The sequence below is a fragment of the Euleptes europaea genome, chromosome 14 (genome assembly GCF_029931775.1).
Source record: "Euleptes europaea isolate rEulEur1 chromosome 14, rEulEur1.hap1, whole genome shotgun sequence".
NCBI classification, from domain to species: Eukaryota; Metazoa; Chordata; class Lepidosauria; order Squamata; family Sphaerodactylidae; genus Euleptes; species Euleptes europaea.
This window is the reverse complement of record NC_079325.1, coordinates 2,827,708-2,845,918: the sequence shown is the minus strand read 5'-3', so window position 1 is coordinate 2,845,918 and position 18,211 is coordinate 2,827,708. Positions and strand designations below refer to the sequence as shown.

Sequence of the window (18,211 nt, the reverse complement as noted above, 5' to 3'; positions counted from 1 at the left end):
GGGCAAGGCCTCCTTGACCCTGGGTTCAGAGAAACTGGCATGAGTGTGTATCAGCCAACTACCTTTTAGGCAGCAGCTCGCACCATCGATGCTTAAAGCTCTCTCATGTGCACATTAAAATTGCCTCCCCAGAAAAGCAGCAATAAGGAGACCCAACACAAAATCATATGGCGCGCAAGTCTGGTTATAAAGCTGCGTTCCCACACACCACACTGGGCCCCTTTTACAAGTGGAAATAAGACCTTCTGTTTAACCAACATGCTCTCTATGCACAAGCTGGCACCTGATTTTCAGCTGCTAGGAACGGAGGTTTATTTTTAAACACTACAAAACAGACTCTCTTTCTCTTTTCTGGGTGTTATTTAGATATCAGGCTGCTCTTGACATGTTCTATCAGGCTATCACCTTGTACCAGTATCAGTTAATTGTCACTTATGCTATTTGCTAATCTGTTTGAGCCTCTGACCTCACTCACCAGACAGTACATGTGACTGCTGATTCTCCCCTTTCCACACTGGGTTGCCAACAGGCCTGGAGGAAAATATCCTATTTCTTTAAGAGAGCCTTAATGCGGGAAAAGCAGCAGCTGAAGCTTTTCATGGCATGTTGAGAAGTAACATCACCTGGTATTTGCTGCAGACCAAACTGATGTTAAAGGGGCAGAGGGGCCAATTCAGAAATTGGCAACTCACTTCTCTTTTTTCCTCTTACACTGAGAATTTACATTTTAAAGACTTAATGTTTGTAAAAAAAAAAATTTGCCGTCGTGTCACAGCTGACTTATGGTGATCCCCACCCCCACCCCGCAAGGTTTTCAAGGTAAGAGACATTCAGAGGTGGTTTGCCACTTCCTGCCTTTGCATCACAACCCTGGTATTCAGATATTCCTTGGAGGTCTCCCATCCAAATACTTGCCAGGGTCAGGGCCCAGGGTCACCCAGCATTTTTCCACGGCGCGAGTAGGGATTTGAACCTGGGTTTCCCAGATCCTAGTCCAACGCCTTAACCACTACACCACGCCGGCTCTCTTCATAATTCATACCAAGCCTTGATTCCCCCATAAGTTTGCCCAGTATGATTTTCCCTTCACATATCTATCTGAAGAAGCAAGCTGTGACTCACAAATGCTGAGAGTGAAATAAATGTTTAAGGTGCCCTGGGGCTTTTGTTTTTATTATATAAAAATTGCCACCCACATTCCCAAAGACAAAAGATTCCCATGTTAACAAAACAGCTCGCATTCGGTACACAAAAAGTATGTGGCTGGTTTGGGAAGAGGGGCAGGGAGGGGCGGCCTGCCCAACCCGGCAGGTGAAAGTGGAGGGCTGTGGCCACTTCTGATGAATGACCCCGCCCAGATGGGAGACAGAACTGCTGCCTGGAAGCAGCAGGTCAGCTCTGACCGCTTGGCACTTCAGAAGCCTTCGAAAGGTCATTCGAGGGATTTTTCAAGTCTTGGGGGCTTTAGAAGCCTGTTGCAAAAGAGAGAGATGAGGTACGGAATGCAAAGGGTGCATCCCCTCAAAAGAAACTGCATAGATGCTTGTCTATCAGGACTCCCACCCCCGGCAGAGGGAGTGCCAGAGCCTCCTGACCAAGAGTCCTCCTGGACCCAAAGAAGTTCTTAAAATACCCAGAGCAGGAAACAAAAAGTGTCGGGAAGATCTGCAAACACTTCTGGTGCAAGGAACTAAAACAGGAATTAAAATGCAACAAGTCAGATTTCCCTCCGAGTAGCAAATGGATCCGGACCCTGTATTGTCAGGCATTTATCTTTGGGGAGCTACGGGGCATGCTGCCCTGGTCATGGCATTCGACGATGACCCCCCCCCCACTTGCTTTGGGTCTCTGTTCTTCAAGTGGAGGGGGGGAGGTCCAGTCCACGGAGGAGGCTGGTGGCCGAGGCTGGCTGCTGGGCTTCCTGGAAGACGCGTCAGGTACAGAAGCGATGTTAAAGCTATTTGATTTTTGCCAGGGCAGCTGCCCTCCGCTCTGTGTTCTGGAACAAGGCTCGGATTAGGTTCTTCACCTCGCTAGGGGAGAATTCAGCAGCGAGGGGCCCTTTGCCATCAGCCCACCTTGGAAGTGAAATAGAGAAAGGCAGTTATTCCAAAACGGAAGGAGAAGCGAGAAGAGGGCAGGGCTTGGAGCATGGGACGAGGCTTCAGAATCGTTCTTGTCCCCAGTGGGAGGGGGTTTCAATCTCTTGTCGTCCCCCCCCCCCAGTCTTGATCCACCTACCCTGCCCCCACCTCCCGGTTCTTGCTTTTTTTTCTAACACCCTTCTAAGAAGGGCACACACAGAGAAGGAACACCCAGAATCTGTCTCTGAAAGGAGAAATAGCAGAAACACCAATTTGCACTGTTTACTCTGTGCCCCATTTCAAAAGTAGTATTTTCACAAAGGACATCCACGGTTTGAACATGATCTCAGATGTGGCAAAGCACCCCCCCCCAAAGTCCCGCCTCCTCCAGGGCTCTGAAGCAACCCTTATGAATTCAGCCTCACGCAAATCCAACTGATTCTGCAGGCCCTGTAAAACGGAGCTATTCCGCCAGGCCTATAACTGAGGACAGCCGCAAGAAGATCCATCTTTGCTGGCCTCCCCATCCCGCCCCCACTCTTGAAATCTGTGGGGGCGTGATCTGCCGACATTTATTTGCTGTGGCACCTAAGTATAGTTATGGCCATCTGATTAGGGTTTTAATGATTAGTGTTTTAAGGATGTACATGATTTATATATTGGATATATGTATGTTTTAATTATTGTTATCCGCCCTGAGCATCGCTCACTGGGGATGAGGGTGAGCTATAAATTTGAAAAATAAGAATAAAAAAATAAATCTGTCAGCCAACCAGAGCCTGGAAACTCCACTGGAGGGGAAGGGCTGAGCCGGCCTCAGCTTAAGAGAAAAGTTTTCGTAAATTATTTTCCAGGTTATTCCTGTGTATTCTCTCTATTCCCGTTTGGCCACCCCAAATAGCGAGCCACTCACCGGTCCGTTATTTCCTGGAGGCTGGCCTGCAACACCAACATGAGCTCCCTGAACATCACCCATTTGGGTACGTAGAGTGGGATTTCTTCTTGGAAGGGCCTGTTCTGGTCTTGTGCAGGCAGAGGCACAAACACCTGGGGCCCTTCGTCCACCAGCATCTGGCACAGCGTGTACAACCTGTCCGCGCTCTCGGCAGAGATATCCTGCAACGTGGCACAGAACGAGCAAGTGAGACAGAGATCTGGGTGACACGGTTACTTAGGAGTTTGTTGAGAAGCTCTTTTGAAATTCATGCATGATCGGGCCCGTCAGTGGCTATTAGCCAGGATGACTCTATGCGACCATGGGACCAGGTCCTGATTGTGAGTGTTAGGAGGCAGCATCGGGGGGAGGCCTTGGCCTCTACACCCCATCTGCATGGTCTGATACAGGAGGGCCCCTCTGATGCACTTAAGCTCCCCTCCCAATCAGCTTCCCAGGAATCCATGTGGCTTTCCCCTTCAACCTGTCAACAGAGCAGATGCAAACTATCACATGGTCACATGAAGCTGCCCTATACAGAATCAGACCCTTGATCCATCAAAGTCAGTATTGTCTACTCAGACCGGCAGCAGCTCTCCAGGGTCTCAGGCAGAGGTCTTAAACATCACCTACTTGCCTAGTCCCTTTAACTGGAGATGCCGGGGACTGAACCTGGGACCTTCTGCAGACCAAGCAGAGGCTCTACCACTGAGCCACAGCCCCAGGCAATCTCCCTTCAGCCATTTTCTCAAGCGATGCAGAAGCTGAGCTGCAGCTGCATCTCACCAAGTGCCTGGACAACGTTTCCATATTCTTCATCTCTGCTACCAATATGTCTTATTTGGGGAGGTGTTACAGCCTGGAGAGTCTGCATGTGATCATGTACCTGTACCGAACGAGGCCTTTTCTGGCCAGCTGAGAAATTCCTGTCCCTCAAGAAATCCAAACGCCTGGTTCAGGTTTTACCTTTCATTTTTTACAAAAGGGACCACTGCCCACATGCAAATCAAATTCATAAGCAGACATCCAAACCCCAAGTATGCAAACTCTGTTTCCAAATAAGCACACCTGGTCTTACGAGCATCAGGACGGCACGTGACATAATGGGAGGGCCTTTCCAAGTGCCCTGGGGTTTTGCTCTTGCGTGCAAGGCGGGACCAAGGTGGCGAAAGACAAGCTGCTTGCTCTGAGAGAAGGAGCTGCTCTTGCAGAAGGAGTGTGTGACACGTGAAGCCACCTTCCACTGAGTTAGACCATCGGTCCATCAAGATCAGTCTTGCCTACTCCCACTGGCAGCAGCTCTCTAGAGGTCTTTCCCATCACCTACTACCTGATCCTTTTAACTGGAGATGCCGGAGATTGAACCTGGGACTTTCTCCATGCCAAGCAGATGGTCTACCACTGACAGGGTTGCCAGGTCCCCCTCTCCATCAGTGGGAGGTTTTAGGGGGTGGGGCTGGGGCGATTCTTCAAAATTGGGGCAGGTTTTGGGGGTTTGAGTGATAAGCAGCTCCAGCGATGCAGTGCTTCCAGGGGTAAACCTGTGACGTCATCGCATTGCACAATCGCCGCTTCGGTGCAGCTGGGTGGACTGGCAGGCAACTGCCTGCCAAAACCGCCTGCCTGGCAACTCTAACTGCTGAGTCGCATCCCCCCCCCCGCCACACGGAGCAGCCTCCTGTGAGCCGTACACCCCTCACCTCCAAGGTGAGGATTCTGCTGATGATCTCTGCCAGGGCGGTGTTCAGCAGAGTCCCCATGGCTCTGCAGTAGACGTTCACAGGAAGGATGCCCTGCCAGATCTTGCCAAGCCTCCTTAACTGATGCACGACCTGGAAGGGAACAGCATTGCCTCACAGTGAAACACGCACAGGTGTCTTGTGAGATCCATCCGGGACATCTGCCTTATGGAGGCCCGCAAGACCAGGCCCTCCCCCGCCCAGCTCTGCCCCTGCTCACCTGCCGAACAGCTCTGTTTGCCACAGCGTAGCTGTCCTCGTCGTCCACAGTGGAGAAATCCCTGGCGCTCGAGAGTCTCTCCAAGAGTTCTCCCTTTTGCACTTGAATCTGGGCCAGGAAACATTCTGCCCCTGGAGGGACGGAGAGGGGAGAAGGTTACCCTGGGAGCTCTGCCAGGACCCACAATACCAAGGGGAAAATTTCGGATCTGCCCCAAATTTACTTTCTGCAATGCAGCATGTCCCTGCAAATTTCCCCCACCCTGTAAAGGATTTTTTGTGTGCTTCAAAGTGGTCCCTCCACCCTCTGGGCGAGCCCTGGACCAAGATGCCATCGAAGCAAGCGGGCTTCACACTTACCGAGCCTCCTGAAGACCGGCACCATGTCTACAAAAGTGGCGGTCCCATCCCGCAGGAGGCCTCCGAGGCGGCCCTGGAACTGGTGGCCCAGGGTCAAGAGGTGGTGCGCCAGGTACAAGCAGTTGTTGTGATGAATCGCGGCCAGCTGGGGAAGCTTCTGGAGTTTCTCCCTGGCCAGGAAAGAAGAGGAGGAGCGGCCATTCCAGCCCATTCAGAAGGTCACAAAAACAGTGTCTGCATTTCCCTTGGCATCAAACAAGCACAAAAAAGGACCCACGCACAGGCAGGTGGAGGCACATGGAAGGCACGCCAGCCAGATCTTTTAGAGGTGGTGGAGTCTAATTATTCTAGTTCATTTTCATCCTGCCCTCCAAGGACATCAAGGTGGAATGCATCGTTCTCCCCTCTGCCATTTTACCCTCACAACCACCCTCTGAGGTGGGATTATTTGATTTACTTCATTTATTTACTTCTCCTCTTCTCCAAGTCATCCTCACAACAACCCTGTGAGGTAGATTAGGCTGAGAATACGCGAATGGCCCAAAGTCACTGAACAAGTTTCCATGGCAGAGTGGGAATTTGACCCCGGTTCTCCCAGACCCTGGTCCGACACTCTTTAACTACGACACCACACTGGGACAGGCTGAAAGGCTGGCCCAGGGTAAACCAGTGAGCTTCATGGTGCTGTGGGAATGCCTTGACTCTCAAAAGCTCGTGCCCCACCAAATCTTGTTGTCCTCTAAGGTGCTACTGGACTGGAATCGGTCTCGTCTAGTGCAGACCAACCCGGCTACCCTTTGAAACCACCCCGTACTGGTTCAAATTTCACCTTGGCCATATGTTTAACCAGGGGCCTTTGGCAAGTCCCTCTCCCATGCCCCAAATGTTTTGCCCTGCTCCTGCAGTACACAGGAGAACCTGAGGAGGCCAAAGCAGACGAGGGAAGAAACTCAAGGCAGATAAAGGAACCCCAAACACCTGGAGCAGAAGCGCAATACACTCACTTATGGTACATCGGCACAACATCCCAGAACATATAGAAGATGTCCCGCACCAAGTAGAAGAGCTGAGCGCTGCTGCAAGAGGAAAGCAGAGAGAAGTCGTTGGCATCGTTCCTCGACAGAATTCACTGGCTGCACGTCAATCCTATCATCCAATGAGCTTCCATGGTAGAAGTGGAAATTCGAAGACAGGTTGCCCAGGGTTTTCGTCTGCCACTCCGCCCACCCACACCAGCTCTGCCTTCTGCATCTGTCTAAGTCCTCCCCCTTCAGGACTCGGCAGCCCCCAGAAATAAACCTTTTGCCCCCCACAGCCAAAAATATCCAGCGGCCTTACTACTGATCGGTGCTGGCCGAAGCCTCCTCGAGCGTCTGGTAAGCCAGCGCCACCAGCTTCTGTATGGACTCGCTGATGCAGCAGGCAGGAAAGGAAAGGGTGTGCGGGCTCAGCCTGGCCTTGGTCTCCAGGTCCCCCACCTGGACAGGAAGCACTTTGGATGATACCAGCGCCCCAGGGTGGTCGCCAGCTGCAGGGTCAGGCAGTTTGGGAAGGGCAACCGAGGACTCTGGGGTGACCTGAGAGGGTGAAGGGAAGGGACATTGTTGCACTATTCAGCACCTCCACACCAGAACAACAGAGAACAAGAGATTTCAGTATGTGCATATTCACCGTAGCAACAAATGCCAGAGGGGAGAAAAAGAATTTTCTTTGGTATTACAAAGACTAACAAACCACAGAATCATAGAGTTGGAAGGGGCTAGACAAGTCATCTAGTCCAACCCCCTGCTGAATGCAGGAACAGCCTGGAGCATCCCTGACAAGTGCTTGTCCACCCTCTGCTTAAAGACTGCCAGATGGACTCTCACTGGTCTGATCCAGCAGGGCTCTTCTGATGTACTTGTCACCTGCCGTTCAGCACTGACCCTCGCAGGCACGCAAAGCCTCCCTGCACAAAAGGACGCCACCTTTTGCCAGGGTGTCTGGGGAGACCGAGCATCTGGAAAGAGCGAGAAGTTCCACCGCTCACCCACCTTGACGGTGTCATGTATTTCCGCCATCATCAAATGCCTCGCTGTCGTTATCACGTCCTGGCACTTCTTATCGGCGAAGTGGCGGTTGACATTGCGAGCATACGTCAGCAGGTCGGTGGAATCCTCCTTTAAAAACTGCATTTCTCTCACGGCTTGCTCAAACTGCTCCGTGGCATTAATCACCTGGAGGAGGAGACACAGTCAGCCAAGGAGCACTGCTGACGGGGGTGGGGGTGAGTAATGGAGGGAGGGCTTAGAGGGGCTGGGGGCGACCTGAGCCTTTGGGTCTGGGATGCAGGTATGAGGTCTCTCAGCAACTTGGGACACACAAATGTGACGCTGAACATGCACATATGGAGCTGCGCCTTATCCCAAATCAGACCCTTGCTTCATTAAAGTCAATATTGCCTACTCTGACTGGAAGCAGCTCTCCAAAGTCTCAGGCAGAGGTCTTTAACATCACTTACTACCTGATCCTTTCAACTGGAGAAGCTAAGGATTGAACCCAGCGCCTTCTGAATGCAAAGCAGAGGCTCTTCCACTGAGCCACAACTCCTTCCCAACTTCAACCAAGGATTCCATTTCCTGGACTGTCAAAGGCTTGCCAATACCCTAATGCAGCTTTTGGAACTCCAGGATAGCAGGAATCCCTGCCCGAGACAGAAGCAGAGGGGCTCACCCCGCAACAGCCTTGACTGACTTTCAGCTCAGTGCATCTGCTTGGCATGCAGAAGGCCCCAGTTTCAATCCCTGGCTTCTCCAGTTAAAGGGACTAAGCAAGTAGTTGATGTGAAAGACCCCTGCCTCAGACCATGAAGAGCCACTGTAGGCATGTAGGTGATGGGAAAGACCTCTGCCAGAGATCCTGGAGAGCTGCTGCCAGCCTGAGTAGACAACACTGACTTTGATGGACCAAGGGTCTGATTCAGTACAAGGCAGCTTCATGTGTTCATGTGATCCAACCACCGAGCATGGGGCAATACGGGAAGAAGTCGCCGCACTCACCTCGATGTACTGCCCCAGTTTGCTGCTGCTGCTGGGAATCGAGTGCACCAAGCAGTCGGATGTGAGGCAGTCAGAAAGCTCCTTCCAAATCACTTCGCCCAGCGCCTCGGCCAAGATGGGCCCAGCCCTGCTCTCATCTTCGGCACAGTGGTCGAGAGGAACAGCTGGGTCCGGCAGAGAAGTACTCATGTCAGGCAAGGGAGAACACTCAGCCTCAAATCCCCTAGGCAGGAGGGAGGCCGCCATCCCCCAAAGATAACCAAAGATAACTACAGTCCACAATAGCCATGCGGATTAGCCTTGAATTCCACATGTTAACAGATCACTTCAGGATACAATGGTTCCACAATAACATACCGCACCCTCATTAGCACATTATCTTGATACTTACAGGACAATGATTTGCACATTACCTTTAATACTTTGCAGGACAATGACTCAGCTCAGACCCAACCCCCTTCTGACTATATATTACTCTTCCTACACACTTGACACTGAGAGACACTGTCCTTCAGTGTTACTCCTCTGAAGATGCCTGCCACAGCTGCTGGCGAAACGTCAGGAAAGAAAATACCAAGACCACGGTCACACAGCCTGGATAACCTACAAGAACCAATGAACTCTGACCGTGAAAGCCTTCGACAATATTTTTTATAACCCCCCCTCGTTTGTTAGGCAGAGGTGAAGGGGAATTACCCAGAATGCTATGCATGAACCAAAGTAGTTAGAGCAGCGATATTGTAACAACATCCTTGTTGAAATAAGAAACAATAGCTGGGTACCGTTGTGGGAAGTGAACTTTCCCTGTTACAGTGGTTTGCCAAAGGGTCAACTTGACATCTACGCCACTGACCAGCTATGTTTCTGACTATCTCTAATTATGCCACTAGGGAAATTCGGAATAGTTCTGGTTTGGGTTTTAAGGGTTTTTTTTTTACAACAATGGAAGCTGTTTACATACGTCTACAAAATGCCAAGTTGTCTACTAACGGATTGAGAGAGTCTCAAGTGATGACGTCTGGGTCACTGCCATCTCTCTCCCATCTGCGCAGATGCTTATTTGTTTATGAATACTGTTTCCCTGTTGTATGCATTGTTTTCCTAATTAAAGCTATACCTCAAGATTTCAAGGTTTCTCTGAGTCCAGACCACTCCGTTTTAGAAGCCTCCAGCGCATCTCCTGCACCGGCTGCTCTCACGGCCCGCCACCTACCGCCACAGCTCCAAGCCGCGTGATGCTCCGTACTCAACAGGTGTTTGTGGAGAACCTCCAGCACCAGCCGGAGCTTCGCGAACACCTCTATGGGGGACGGGGGGCCTGGCGGAGCGCCCACAGACTCCAACCGCAGCACGACAACATCAGACCGTTCCTCCAGCAAGGACTGCAACGACGGGTGGCAGATCAATGGCTTGAGGATGTAGCTCAGCAGGAGCTGTCCTGGCACAAGAAGGGGGAGGGGAGACAGTGGTCAGAACCCAGGGATAAGAAGGGCAGGCAGGAGGCCGGTGGACGGCATCGCCCCTCAGGCTGGCTGCTGCTGCTGCTGGGTGCTCTTCCTGGTGTTGTCCTGGCCTGGCTCGATTCCATTTGTATTGTCCTGGCCTGGCCCAGTGGTTGGACCTTTATTTATTTAAAACATTAGTTAGCCACTGTTCTACCTTGTGGAGCACAAGGCAGCTTATGAGGTGAATAAAAAAACAATTATAAAAAATACATAAAAAGCCACAACTTAAAAACTCCAATTAGGGCTGCCAAGAAATAAAAGTTCCATTAGTGAAAGGCAGCCCTAAATAAAACTATCTTCAACTGCTTCCTAAAGATCGAAAGTGAGGGGGCCAGGCGCACCTCCCTGGGGGGGTGTTTCATAATTGTGGGGCTGCCACCGAAAAGGCCCTCCCTCATGTGCCCACCAGATGAGCTTCTCCGACGAATGGGACAGTCAGGAGGGCCTCTCTCTGCGATCTTACTTCACAGGCAAGAACGGTTCCTCCGATTCCCTACTCCCACACATTGGCAGGATTTTCCCCAACTGAGGCAGCAGGGAATTCAGCCACCGGGTGGCCTCCATCCACCTTCCCACACCCTTCAGAGCAGAAAGGCCATGCAGAATTGGTTTCTCTCCCCTATCCAACCCGTTTATCTGGTTGATACTGGTAGGCACACTTTGTATGGAAGGCTAACACAGCCCAGAAAACAACAAAGCAGAAAGTATTTCAGGGCAGGGGGCTCTTTAATTTTATAAATTTTATAAAATATATTGGGCAGAAATAGGAATACGTCCCTACATACATACCTGGGTTGTGGTTATTATTCTGTTACAATACCATTATACATGTTGTAATATGTATTGGGGTGCATTATAAGTGATGTTATTAGACCAATGATGAAGGCCAGGGGGCTGAAACGCATCTGAATTGTGGTTTTAGTTTATCAACCTGTATTAATTGCTGTTGCGTTCTTTTAATATAATATTTTAATGTTTTTAACATAGAGATCAGCGCCTTAAAATAAATATATTTCTATACATAATTGAGTCTTTTTCCACCCAACCTTTGGGTACCCAACCAAAAAGCGTGGCGCCAGCCCTGACCAACAGGGCAAAAAGGGGAGGGGGCAATGCCCATCAGACACCTTGCAAGGAGGGCCCCCACCCGATACTTTCAGAGCTGGTCAAGAAATCGCCAACAGCTAAGCGAGGCACTGCTCTGCAGAAAACATTGCGGGTTTAAAGGTCCGGCCCTTTCCAAAAAACAGCCGCAAACCTACAGCCCAGAAGCCACCACCGAGACCAAAAACGACTTACCAAAGACCTTAAATCTGTGGTGGAGCTCGCCCAAGATTGCAAACCCCCGCAGCACCGATGTAGCGGAGGGGCTGGTCCCTGCGTCCTCCCCAGGGAGGGCTTTGCACAGCCGCAGCTCCGTCTGCAAGGCCGACTCCACGCTGCCAGGTTCTAAGCAAGGAAAGACACAAACCAGCTGTCACAGGAAGGCTTTCGAGAGAGTGAACACAGCTGAATCACAGCCGACTCCTCGGCCCCCGCGGGCCTCTGCAAGCACAAAGGCAACCCACACGCAGTTTCAAGGAAGAAACCTTCAGAGTCTGTCAAACAGCAGCAGACCGGAGGCAAGGTACATACCTCAACAGCTCTTCCCTGTCACCTGCTCTGACCTCTCAAGAAAGGCTGGATAAAATCAGCGTAAAATCTGAACCAGGCAAGGTAAAACCCCTCCTTCCTGAAACCAATTTGACAGTCTTCTTCCAAGTTATGCTCCGCTACTGTAGCGTTAAGACAGCTCAATGGCCTGCAAGGGCAGAAAACACCACTGGGGGGAGGGGAGAGGAGGAGAAGAAGACCTGGTTTTTATATATCGACTTTCTCTACCACTTAAGGAAGAATCAAATCAGCTGGTGTTCCAAAGCACCTAATAGAATGGCCATGCCCCTCTGATCCTGGAGAGAATGGGTATGCATCATGACTAGTAGCCATTTTGACTAGTAGCCATGAATAACCCTCTCCTCCATGAACATGCCCACTCCCCTCTTAAAGCCTTCCAAGTTGGCAGCATTGGGGACTTAATCCTGAAAAGATATACATGCCAAAATAGCAGTATGAAGAAATGGCATTCGCAATTCTACCATTTCCATTATGGAATCCAAAGTTTTCCCCCAAACTAGACACACACATTTAAGCACAAAAAGCCCCCAAACCTTTTGACTGAGGAAGCTTCCACACAGCCAGCTGCTGCCACTCCTGTCCCAAAACACCAAGAAGGTTCTCGGTCTGCGCTACAAGTTCAACATGGAGCGCTCTCAGAATCTTCAGCTCAAAGCCCCGACGGGACTCCATCAGCTTGAGACACCTCTGAGCCTGGCAGAAAGAGAGACAGCGAGAGCTCAATAACTCAGGGGGATACAAGACTCTACCTCACCAGAGCTTTTCCAGCAAACGCTGGACAACTGCCTGTTTATTATGCATTTACTTCACCTCTCTCCCCAGTGGGGACCCAAAAGCAGCCTTTGTTTTATCCTCACAACAACCCTGGGAGGTTGCTTAGGCTACCCGAAGGACTGTCTCCTCCTTCCATTTGTCCCTGGGTGCCAATGACAGTCATCAGGCAGCCATCTGTTGGCTAACCTGCCACCCAGGGTAGCCCTTCTGGCACCAACCAGAGCCTGGGCATTTTCCATCATGGATCCGACTCTGTGTAATGGGCTCTGTTTTCCAGGGCTTGGGGTGTGTGTGTGTGAATAGCATAGAATTATAGAGTTGGAAGGGACCATCAGGGTCATTTAGTCCAACCCCCTGCACAATGCAGGAAATTCACAACTACCTCCCCCCCCCACACACACACACACAGTGACCTCTACTCCATGCCCAGAAGATGGCCAAGATGCCCTCCCTCTCATGATATTTTTTAGGGAGGGAGGGATTTGGGGTCTGGTATTTTATCTTTGGTTTTAGCTGGGGGTATTTTAACTATTGCTGTCAGCCGCCTTGAACCAAGAATACAGGCAAGACATAAATGTTTGAATGAACAAATGAATATAAGAGTTTGTGACGGGCCCAAAGTACCCAGTGAATTTCCACGGCAGAGAGGGAACTGGAACCTGGGTCTCCCAGATGCTAGTCCGATGCTCTGACCACTACACCAGACCTGTGAGGAATGCTTTAAATTTGGATTCCCTGCACCAAGCAAGAGCTGGATGAGATGGTCCCTTCCAACTCTAGGATACTCTCTATGAAAACTCACATGGGATGTCAAGCAAACCCATTCCAAGAGTTGCCAGATCCCACCAGGAAAACACACAGAGGTCATTTATGCATGGGAGTTTTACCTGAGGTTCATTGCTGGCTGGACCCACACTTTCCTGTTGGGAATCTATGTACCAGCAGTCTCCAAGCTCAAATCAAGTCCCGCCCCTTTAAATGCTGCTTTGTAATTGGCTTACTTCGCAGGGCTTACTGTGAGAGAAAATTCTCCCTCCCCACCCCAAACCCAACTGCCGCATAAAAAAGCAATTTAAGAACAAAAACAAATAACGGAGCAATCTGAAATGCATAACTCCAAGGAGCAACCGAGACAGACTGGGGGCGAACGTGAGTGAAAGTACCCATGCCTAAATGACCACACAGACTCCAAGGATCCCAGACTTACCTTTTTCAAGTGGCAAGCTGCAGGGACGTACTTCTTCTCTGGCAACATGGCACTGGACTGCTTCAGGGCAGAATCAAACTTTTCAAAGGAAAAGAAAAGGTATTATGGACGAATAAAAAAGGAATTTATCTCAAAGTGGGCAGAAAGAACAAAGGAAAGAGGGAAAGAGGCAAGCGCCCGTTTCTCTCACCTCCTGAAGCTGCTTTAGCACACCCAGAATTAAGGAGTCTCTCTCCAGCTGTTGCTTCAGTTCTGTAAATTCTGCAATGGCCACATTAAGGTCCTGCTGAACCTGGGGAAGAGTCACAAAACCAAGTATGAACCACCATGGCAAGCAAACACTAGACTTTTAATACACAATTCAAACTCGGAGGGGGAAGGCACAGAAACCTGCCCACCCACTTCTAATTGCCACTTGTCAAACCAAGTCAGGGCAGCTGCTAGGTATCTTCTATTAAGTTCAAAGTTATTCAGTTATTTAATATTTCGAGCACATTTTGTGTTCATAAACATAGCAAATGAATAAGTGGACACCTGTGGATTTTTCTTGGAGACTAGGATTTTAAAAAGCAAAGCAAAAACATATTTTTTGGCAAAGAAACAAAAGTCACGTGGTGTGAAGCTTAGAAGCCAAGAGGACAAGTCTTGTTTTTGAAAATCTCATGATTTCCAAAGCCCATCTCATTATTTTACTGGGTCTATTTTGTTGAGTACTTCCGTAACCCATCTCAAATGTCCTATAGCCACTTCCACGTCTACGATAACGTTATCACCTCTGTTTCGATCACAGACTTCAACTGGCCCACGCTGCTGGACAGCTCCTCTGCTTTGGACTCTAACTCCTCGGCGTTCTGCATGCTGGGCAGGAACTCTACATATCGTTCGTTGATCATGCGGCAAACCTCATCCTGGAACAACAGGAAGGAGAGTCACCATAAACCCCCCTGGAATCCCACAGCTACCTCCAAAGTCACCTTGGCAGGGGAGAGACGCAGATTGGGCTAATGGTCTACCTCCAAATACCATCACAATCCCCTAGAAAGAAGAGTTGGTTTCTATATGCCAACTTTCTCTACCACTTAAGGGAGAATCAAACCGGCTTACAATCACCTTTCCCTCCCCACAACAGACACCCTGTGAGGTAGGAGAGGCGGAGAGAGCTCTAAGAGAGCTGTGACTAGACCAAGGTCACCCAGCTGGCTTCATGTGTAGGAGTGGGGAAACCAAGCCAGTTCATCAGATTAGAGTCTGCCGCTCATGTGGAGGAGTGGAGAATCAAACCCAGTTCTCCAGATTAGAGTCCACCGCTCTTAACCACTACACCACTCTGGCTGGAAGGACACGTGAGGCCACCCTGAACCCTCTCTCTCCTTCCCAGAGCCTCAGAGAAAGTGGGGAACAAACCATGGCCAGGGCTGAGAATATTCAGAGTTTCAGAATCTCAAATTGTCCTTCCACAGAGCTCAATCTCTACAGACAGATTGGGGAGAGGGTGCTGGAGAAGGCTGGGTGGCTGAAACGGCACCCGACCCCATCCCATTCCTCAGGTGCTCCTGCACTAAGCCAGTTGAGGACTTCAGCTCTCACCCAGGCAGCTCAGCCCAGTAACAATAGAGCTGGCCCCTGGGCACAGCACCCTCTGCACATGCTCAGAGGCAATCTTGCCTCCAGGGAGAACATGCTCTCTGATTTTGACAGCTGCCTTCCACCAAATGTGGGAACTTTGTACATGCTCAGAAGCACCATTAACTAACACATGTCCGAGCTCTGCTCTGCCCGCTAAACCCCACAGCTCTGGTTGCCAGCCTCCAGGTGTGGCCTGGAGATCTCCCAGAATTACAACTGATTTCCAGACAACAGGGATCAATTCTCCCTGGAGAATAATGGCTTGGAGGGTGGGCCCTATGGCTCTGCACCCTGCTGAGGTCCCTCCCCAAACTCCACCCCAGGAATTTGCCAAAGTGGAGATGGCAAAAAAAAAAAAAACACCCAGCCCCCAGGATGACACTCTGCACATACTCAGAAACACTTCTTTTAGAATTATGCTGTTCTTCGACCATAATAAAGGGTTTAGTTTGACTTCTTTCAGAATAAGGACAGGATTGGGAAACATTAAGGGATATGTTTTGATCTAATTCAAAATTTTTGAAGTAATTAAGATACTAATGTTAAAAAGTAGAGTTTAAGATAACGATAAAGGTGGTTTATTATTATGAATCAGACACTAAATACAAAGAGAGAAATAAGAATATCAAATGGACAGAGGGGGGAGAGAGGGGAAGTCAACTATGTATATTTGTTTAATGATAAGATATAAATTGTTTATGGTATATCTACTATATGAATGGAATGATATAATAGAATGTGAACTAGTTTGAAAAATTATAATATTTTTTTTTAAAAAAGAGAGAATAAGAGCAAGGCTGAAGGTCGCTGGGTGTGTGTGAGGGAGGGAGTTGTGAATTTCCTGCATTGTGCAGGGGGCTCGACTAGATGACCCCGGTGGTCCCTTCCGACTCTAGGATTCCAGGGGGAAAGGGGCGTGGCACGACTAAGCCCCGCCCACCCGCCCGAGGCCCCGCCCACCGGGCACCTTGAGCTCCTCCACGCGGTCGGAGAGGCGGGATATGTGTCCGCCGAGGCCCTCCTTCTCCAGGCGGCCCGAGGAGCCCTGCGCGGCCTCCAGCACGGACGCCACCAGCGAGGACCCGCCCGCCTCGGCCTGCGCCATGGCCGCCGCCGCGGAAGGCCCTCCGTCAACCGCGCAAGGCACCACGGGAAGAGAGCGTAGAGCGAGGAGACTGGCGGCAGGAACGCCCACCGCACTTCCGCTCTGAGGCGGAACTGGCTTCCCAGGGGGTTCCACTATCAGCCGTGCGGAGACCAGAGCGGCGACGCTCCGGAACTACAGCCCCCACAAGGCCTAGCGCGACAGGTCCGGCCGTGGGCGTGGATGGGAGGAGGAGGCTTTAGAGCGCGTGTTAACCCATGAAGAACCGGGCGGAATTAAGCGAGCTGCCTTCTCCCCGCTCCCTTTGCTAGACGTTAGAAGAAGTTTAGGCTATTCATGAAACGGAAGGGTTTCCAGTTGGCAAAGGTGTCAGACAAGGGTGCATTTTATCTCCCTATCTCTTCCATCTATATGCAGAACATATCATTAGGAAAGCTGGATTAGATTTGGATGAAGGTGGAGTGAAAATTGGAGGGAGGAACATTAATAATTTGAGATAGGCTGATGACACTACATTATTGGCAGAAAATAGTGAAGATTTGAAACGACTAGTGCTGAAAGTTAAAGGAGAAAGTGCCCAAGCAGGACTACAGCTGAACATCAAGAAAACAAAAGTAATGACTACAGGAGAATTACACAACTTTAAGGTTGACAATGAGGAAATTGAAATTGTTCAAGACTTTCTATTCCTTGGCTCAGTCATCAACCAAAAGGGAGACTGCAGCCAAGAAATCAGAAGGAGATTGAGACTGGGAAGGGCAGCCATGAAGGAGCTAGAAAATATTTTGAAGTGTAAGGATGTGACTCTGGCCACCAAGACTAGATTAATTCATGCCATCGTATTCCCTATTACCATGTACGGGTGTGAAAGCTGGACAGTGAAGAAAGCTGATAGGAAGAAAATAGATTCCTTTGAAATGTGGTGTTGGAGGAGAGCGTTACGGATTCCGCAGACTGCCAAAAAACAAATCAGTGGGTTCTAGATCAAATCGAGCCTGAACTGACCCTAGAAGCTAAAATGACTCAACTGAGGCTATCGTATTTTGGTCCTATCATGAGACAACAAGAGTCACTGGAAAAGGCAGTCATGCTAGGAAAAGTTGAGGGCAGCAGGAAAAGAGGAAGACCCAACAAGAGATGGATTGACTCAATAAAGGAAGCCACAGCCTTCAATTTGCAAGATCTGAGCAAGGCTGTCAAAGATAGGACATTTTGGAGGACTTTCATTCATAGGGTCGCCATGAGTCGGAAGCGACTTGACGGCACTTAACACATACACAACACACAGAGAGAGAAGTTTAGGAGCCCCCCTGTTTCAGAAGTGCCCTTAGGTAAACCACTCCCCTCTTCAGTTGCCCAAACTGCACTTTAAGTATAATACTGGACTACCTTACAAGGAAATGGGTGTGCCACAACATCTGATTGTTTTGCTGCGCAACCTGGCAAGAGGCCACATTTAGGACAGAATGAGGAGAAACGGAATGGTTTCCAATTGGCAAAGGTGTTAGACAAGGATGTATTTTACCTCCCTACCTCTTCAATCTGTATGCAGAACATATCATTAGGAAAGCTGGATTAGATTTAGGTGATGGTGGAGTGAAAATTGGGGGGAGGAACATTAAAAATTTGAGATAGGCTGATGATACTACATTACTGGCAGAAAATAGCGAAGACTTGAAACAACTACTGCTGAAAGTTAAAGGAGAAAGTGCCAAAGCAGGACTACAGCTGAACATCAAGAAGACAAAAGTAATGACTACAGGAGAATTACTCAACTTTACATTGACAATGAGGAAATTGAAATTGTTCAAAACTTTCTATCCCTTGGCTCCATCAAGCAAAAGGGAGACTGCAGCCAAGAAATCAGAAGGAGCTAGTAAAGGCAGCCATGAAGGAGCTAGAAAAGATTAAGTGTAACGATGTGTCACTGGCAACCAAGATCAAGT

General features: G+C 49.7%; 1 protein-coding gene across 1 annotated transcript; it reads right to left on the bottom strand.

Annotated features, from left to right (window-relative positions):
- Window positions 1–1,902: 1,902 nt before the first annotated feature.
- On the bottom strand, window positions 1,903–16,265 carry ZW10 (zw10 kinetochore protein). Its single transcript, XM_056860461.1, has 16 exons — window positions 16,128–16,265; window positions 14,308–14,442; window positions 13,725–13,826; window positions 13,535–13,612; window positions 12,087–12,246; window positions 11,179–11,328; window positions 9,621–9,812; window positions 8,375–8,538; window positions 7,370–7,552; window positions 6,675–6,913; window positions 6,341–6,412; window positions 5,337–5,506; window positions 4,978–5,108; window positions 4,719–4,850; window positions 2,998–3,200; window positions 1,903–2,078 (listed from the first exon to the last, which is right to left on the bottom strand). Exons 1-16 carry the CDS (start codon window positions 16,263–16,265, stop codon window positions 1,958–1,960), a joined length of 2,370 nt encoding a protein of 789 aa, XP_056716439.1. The 3' UTR covers window positions 1,903–1,957.
- Between the last annotated feature and the right edge of the window lie 1,946 nt (window positions 16,266–18,211).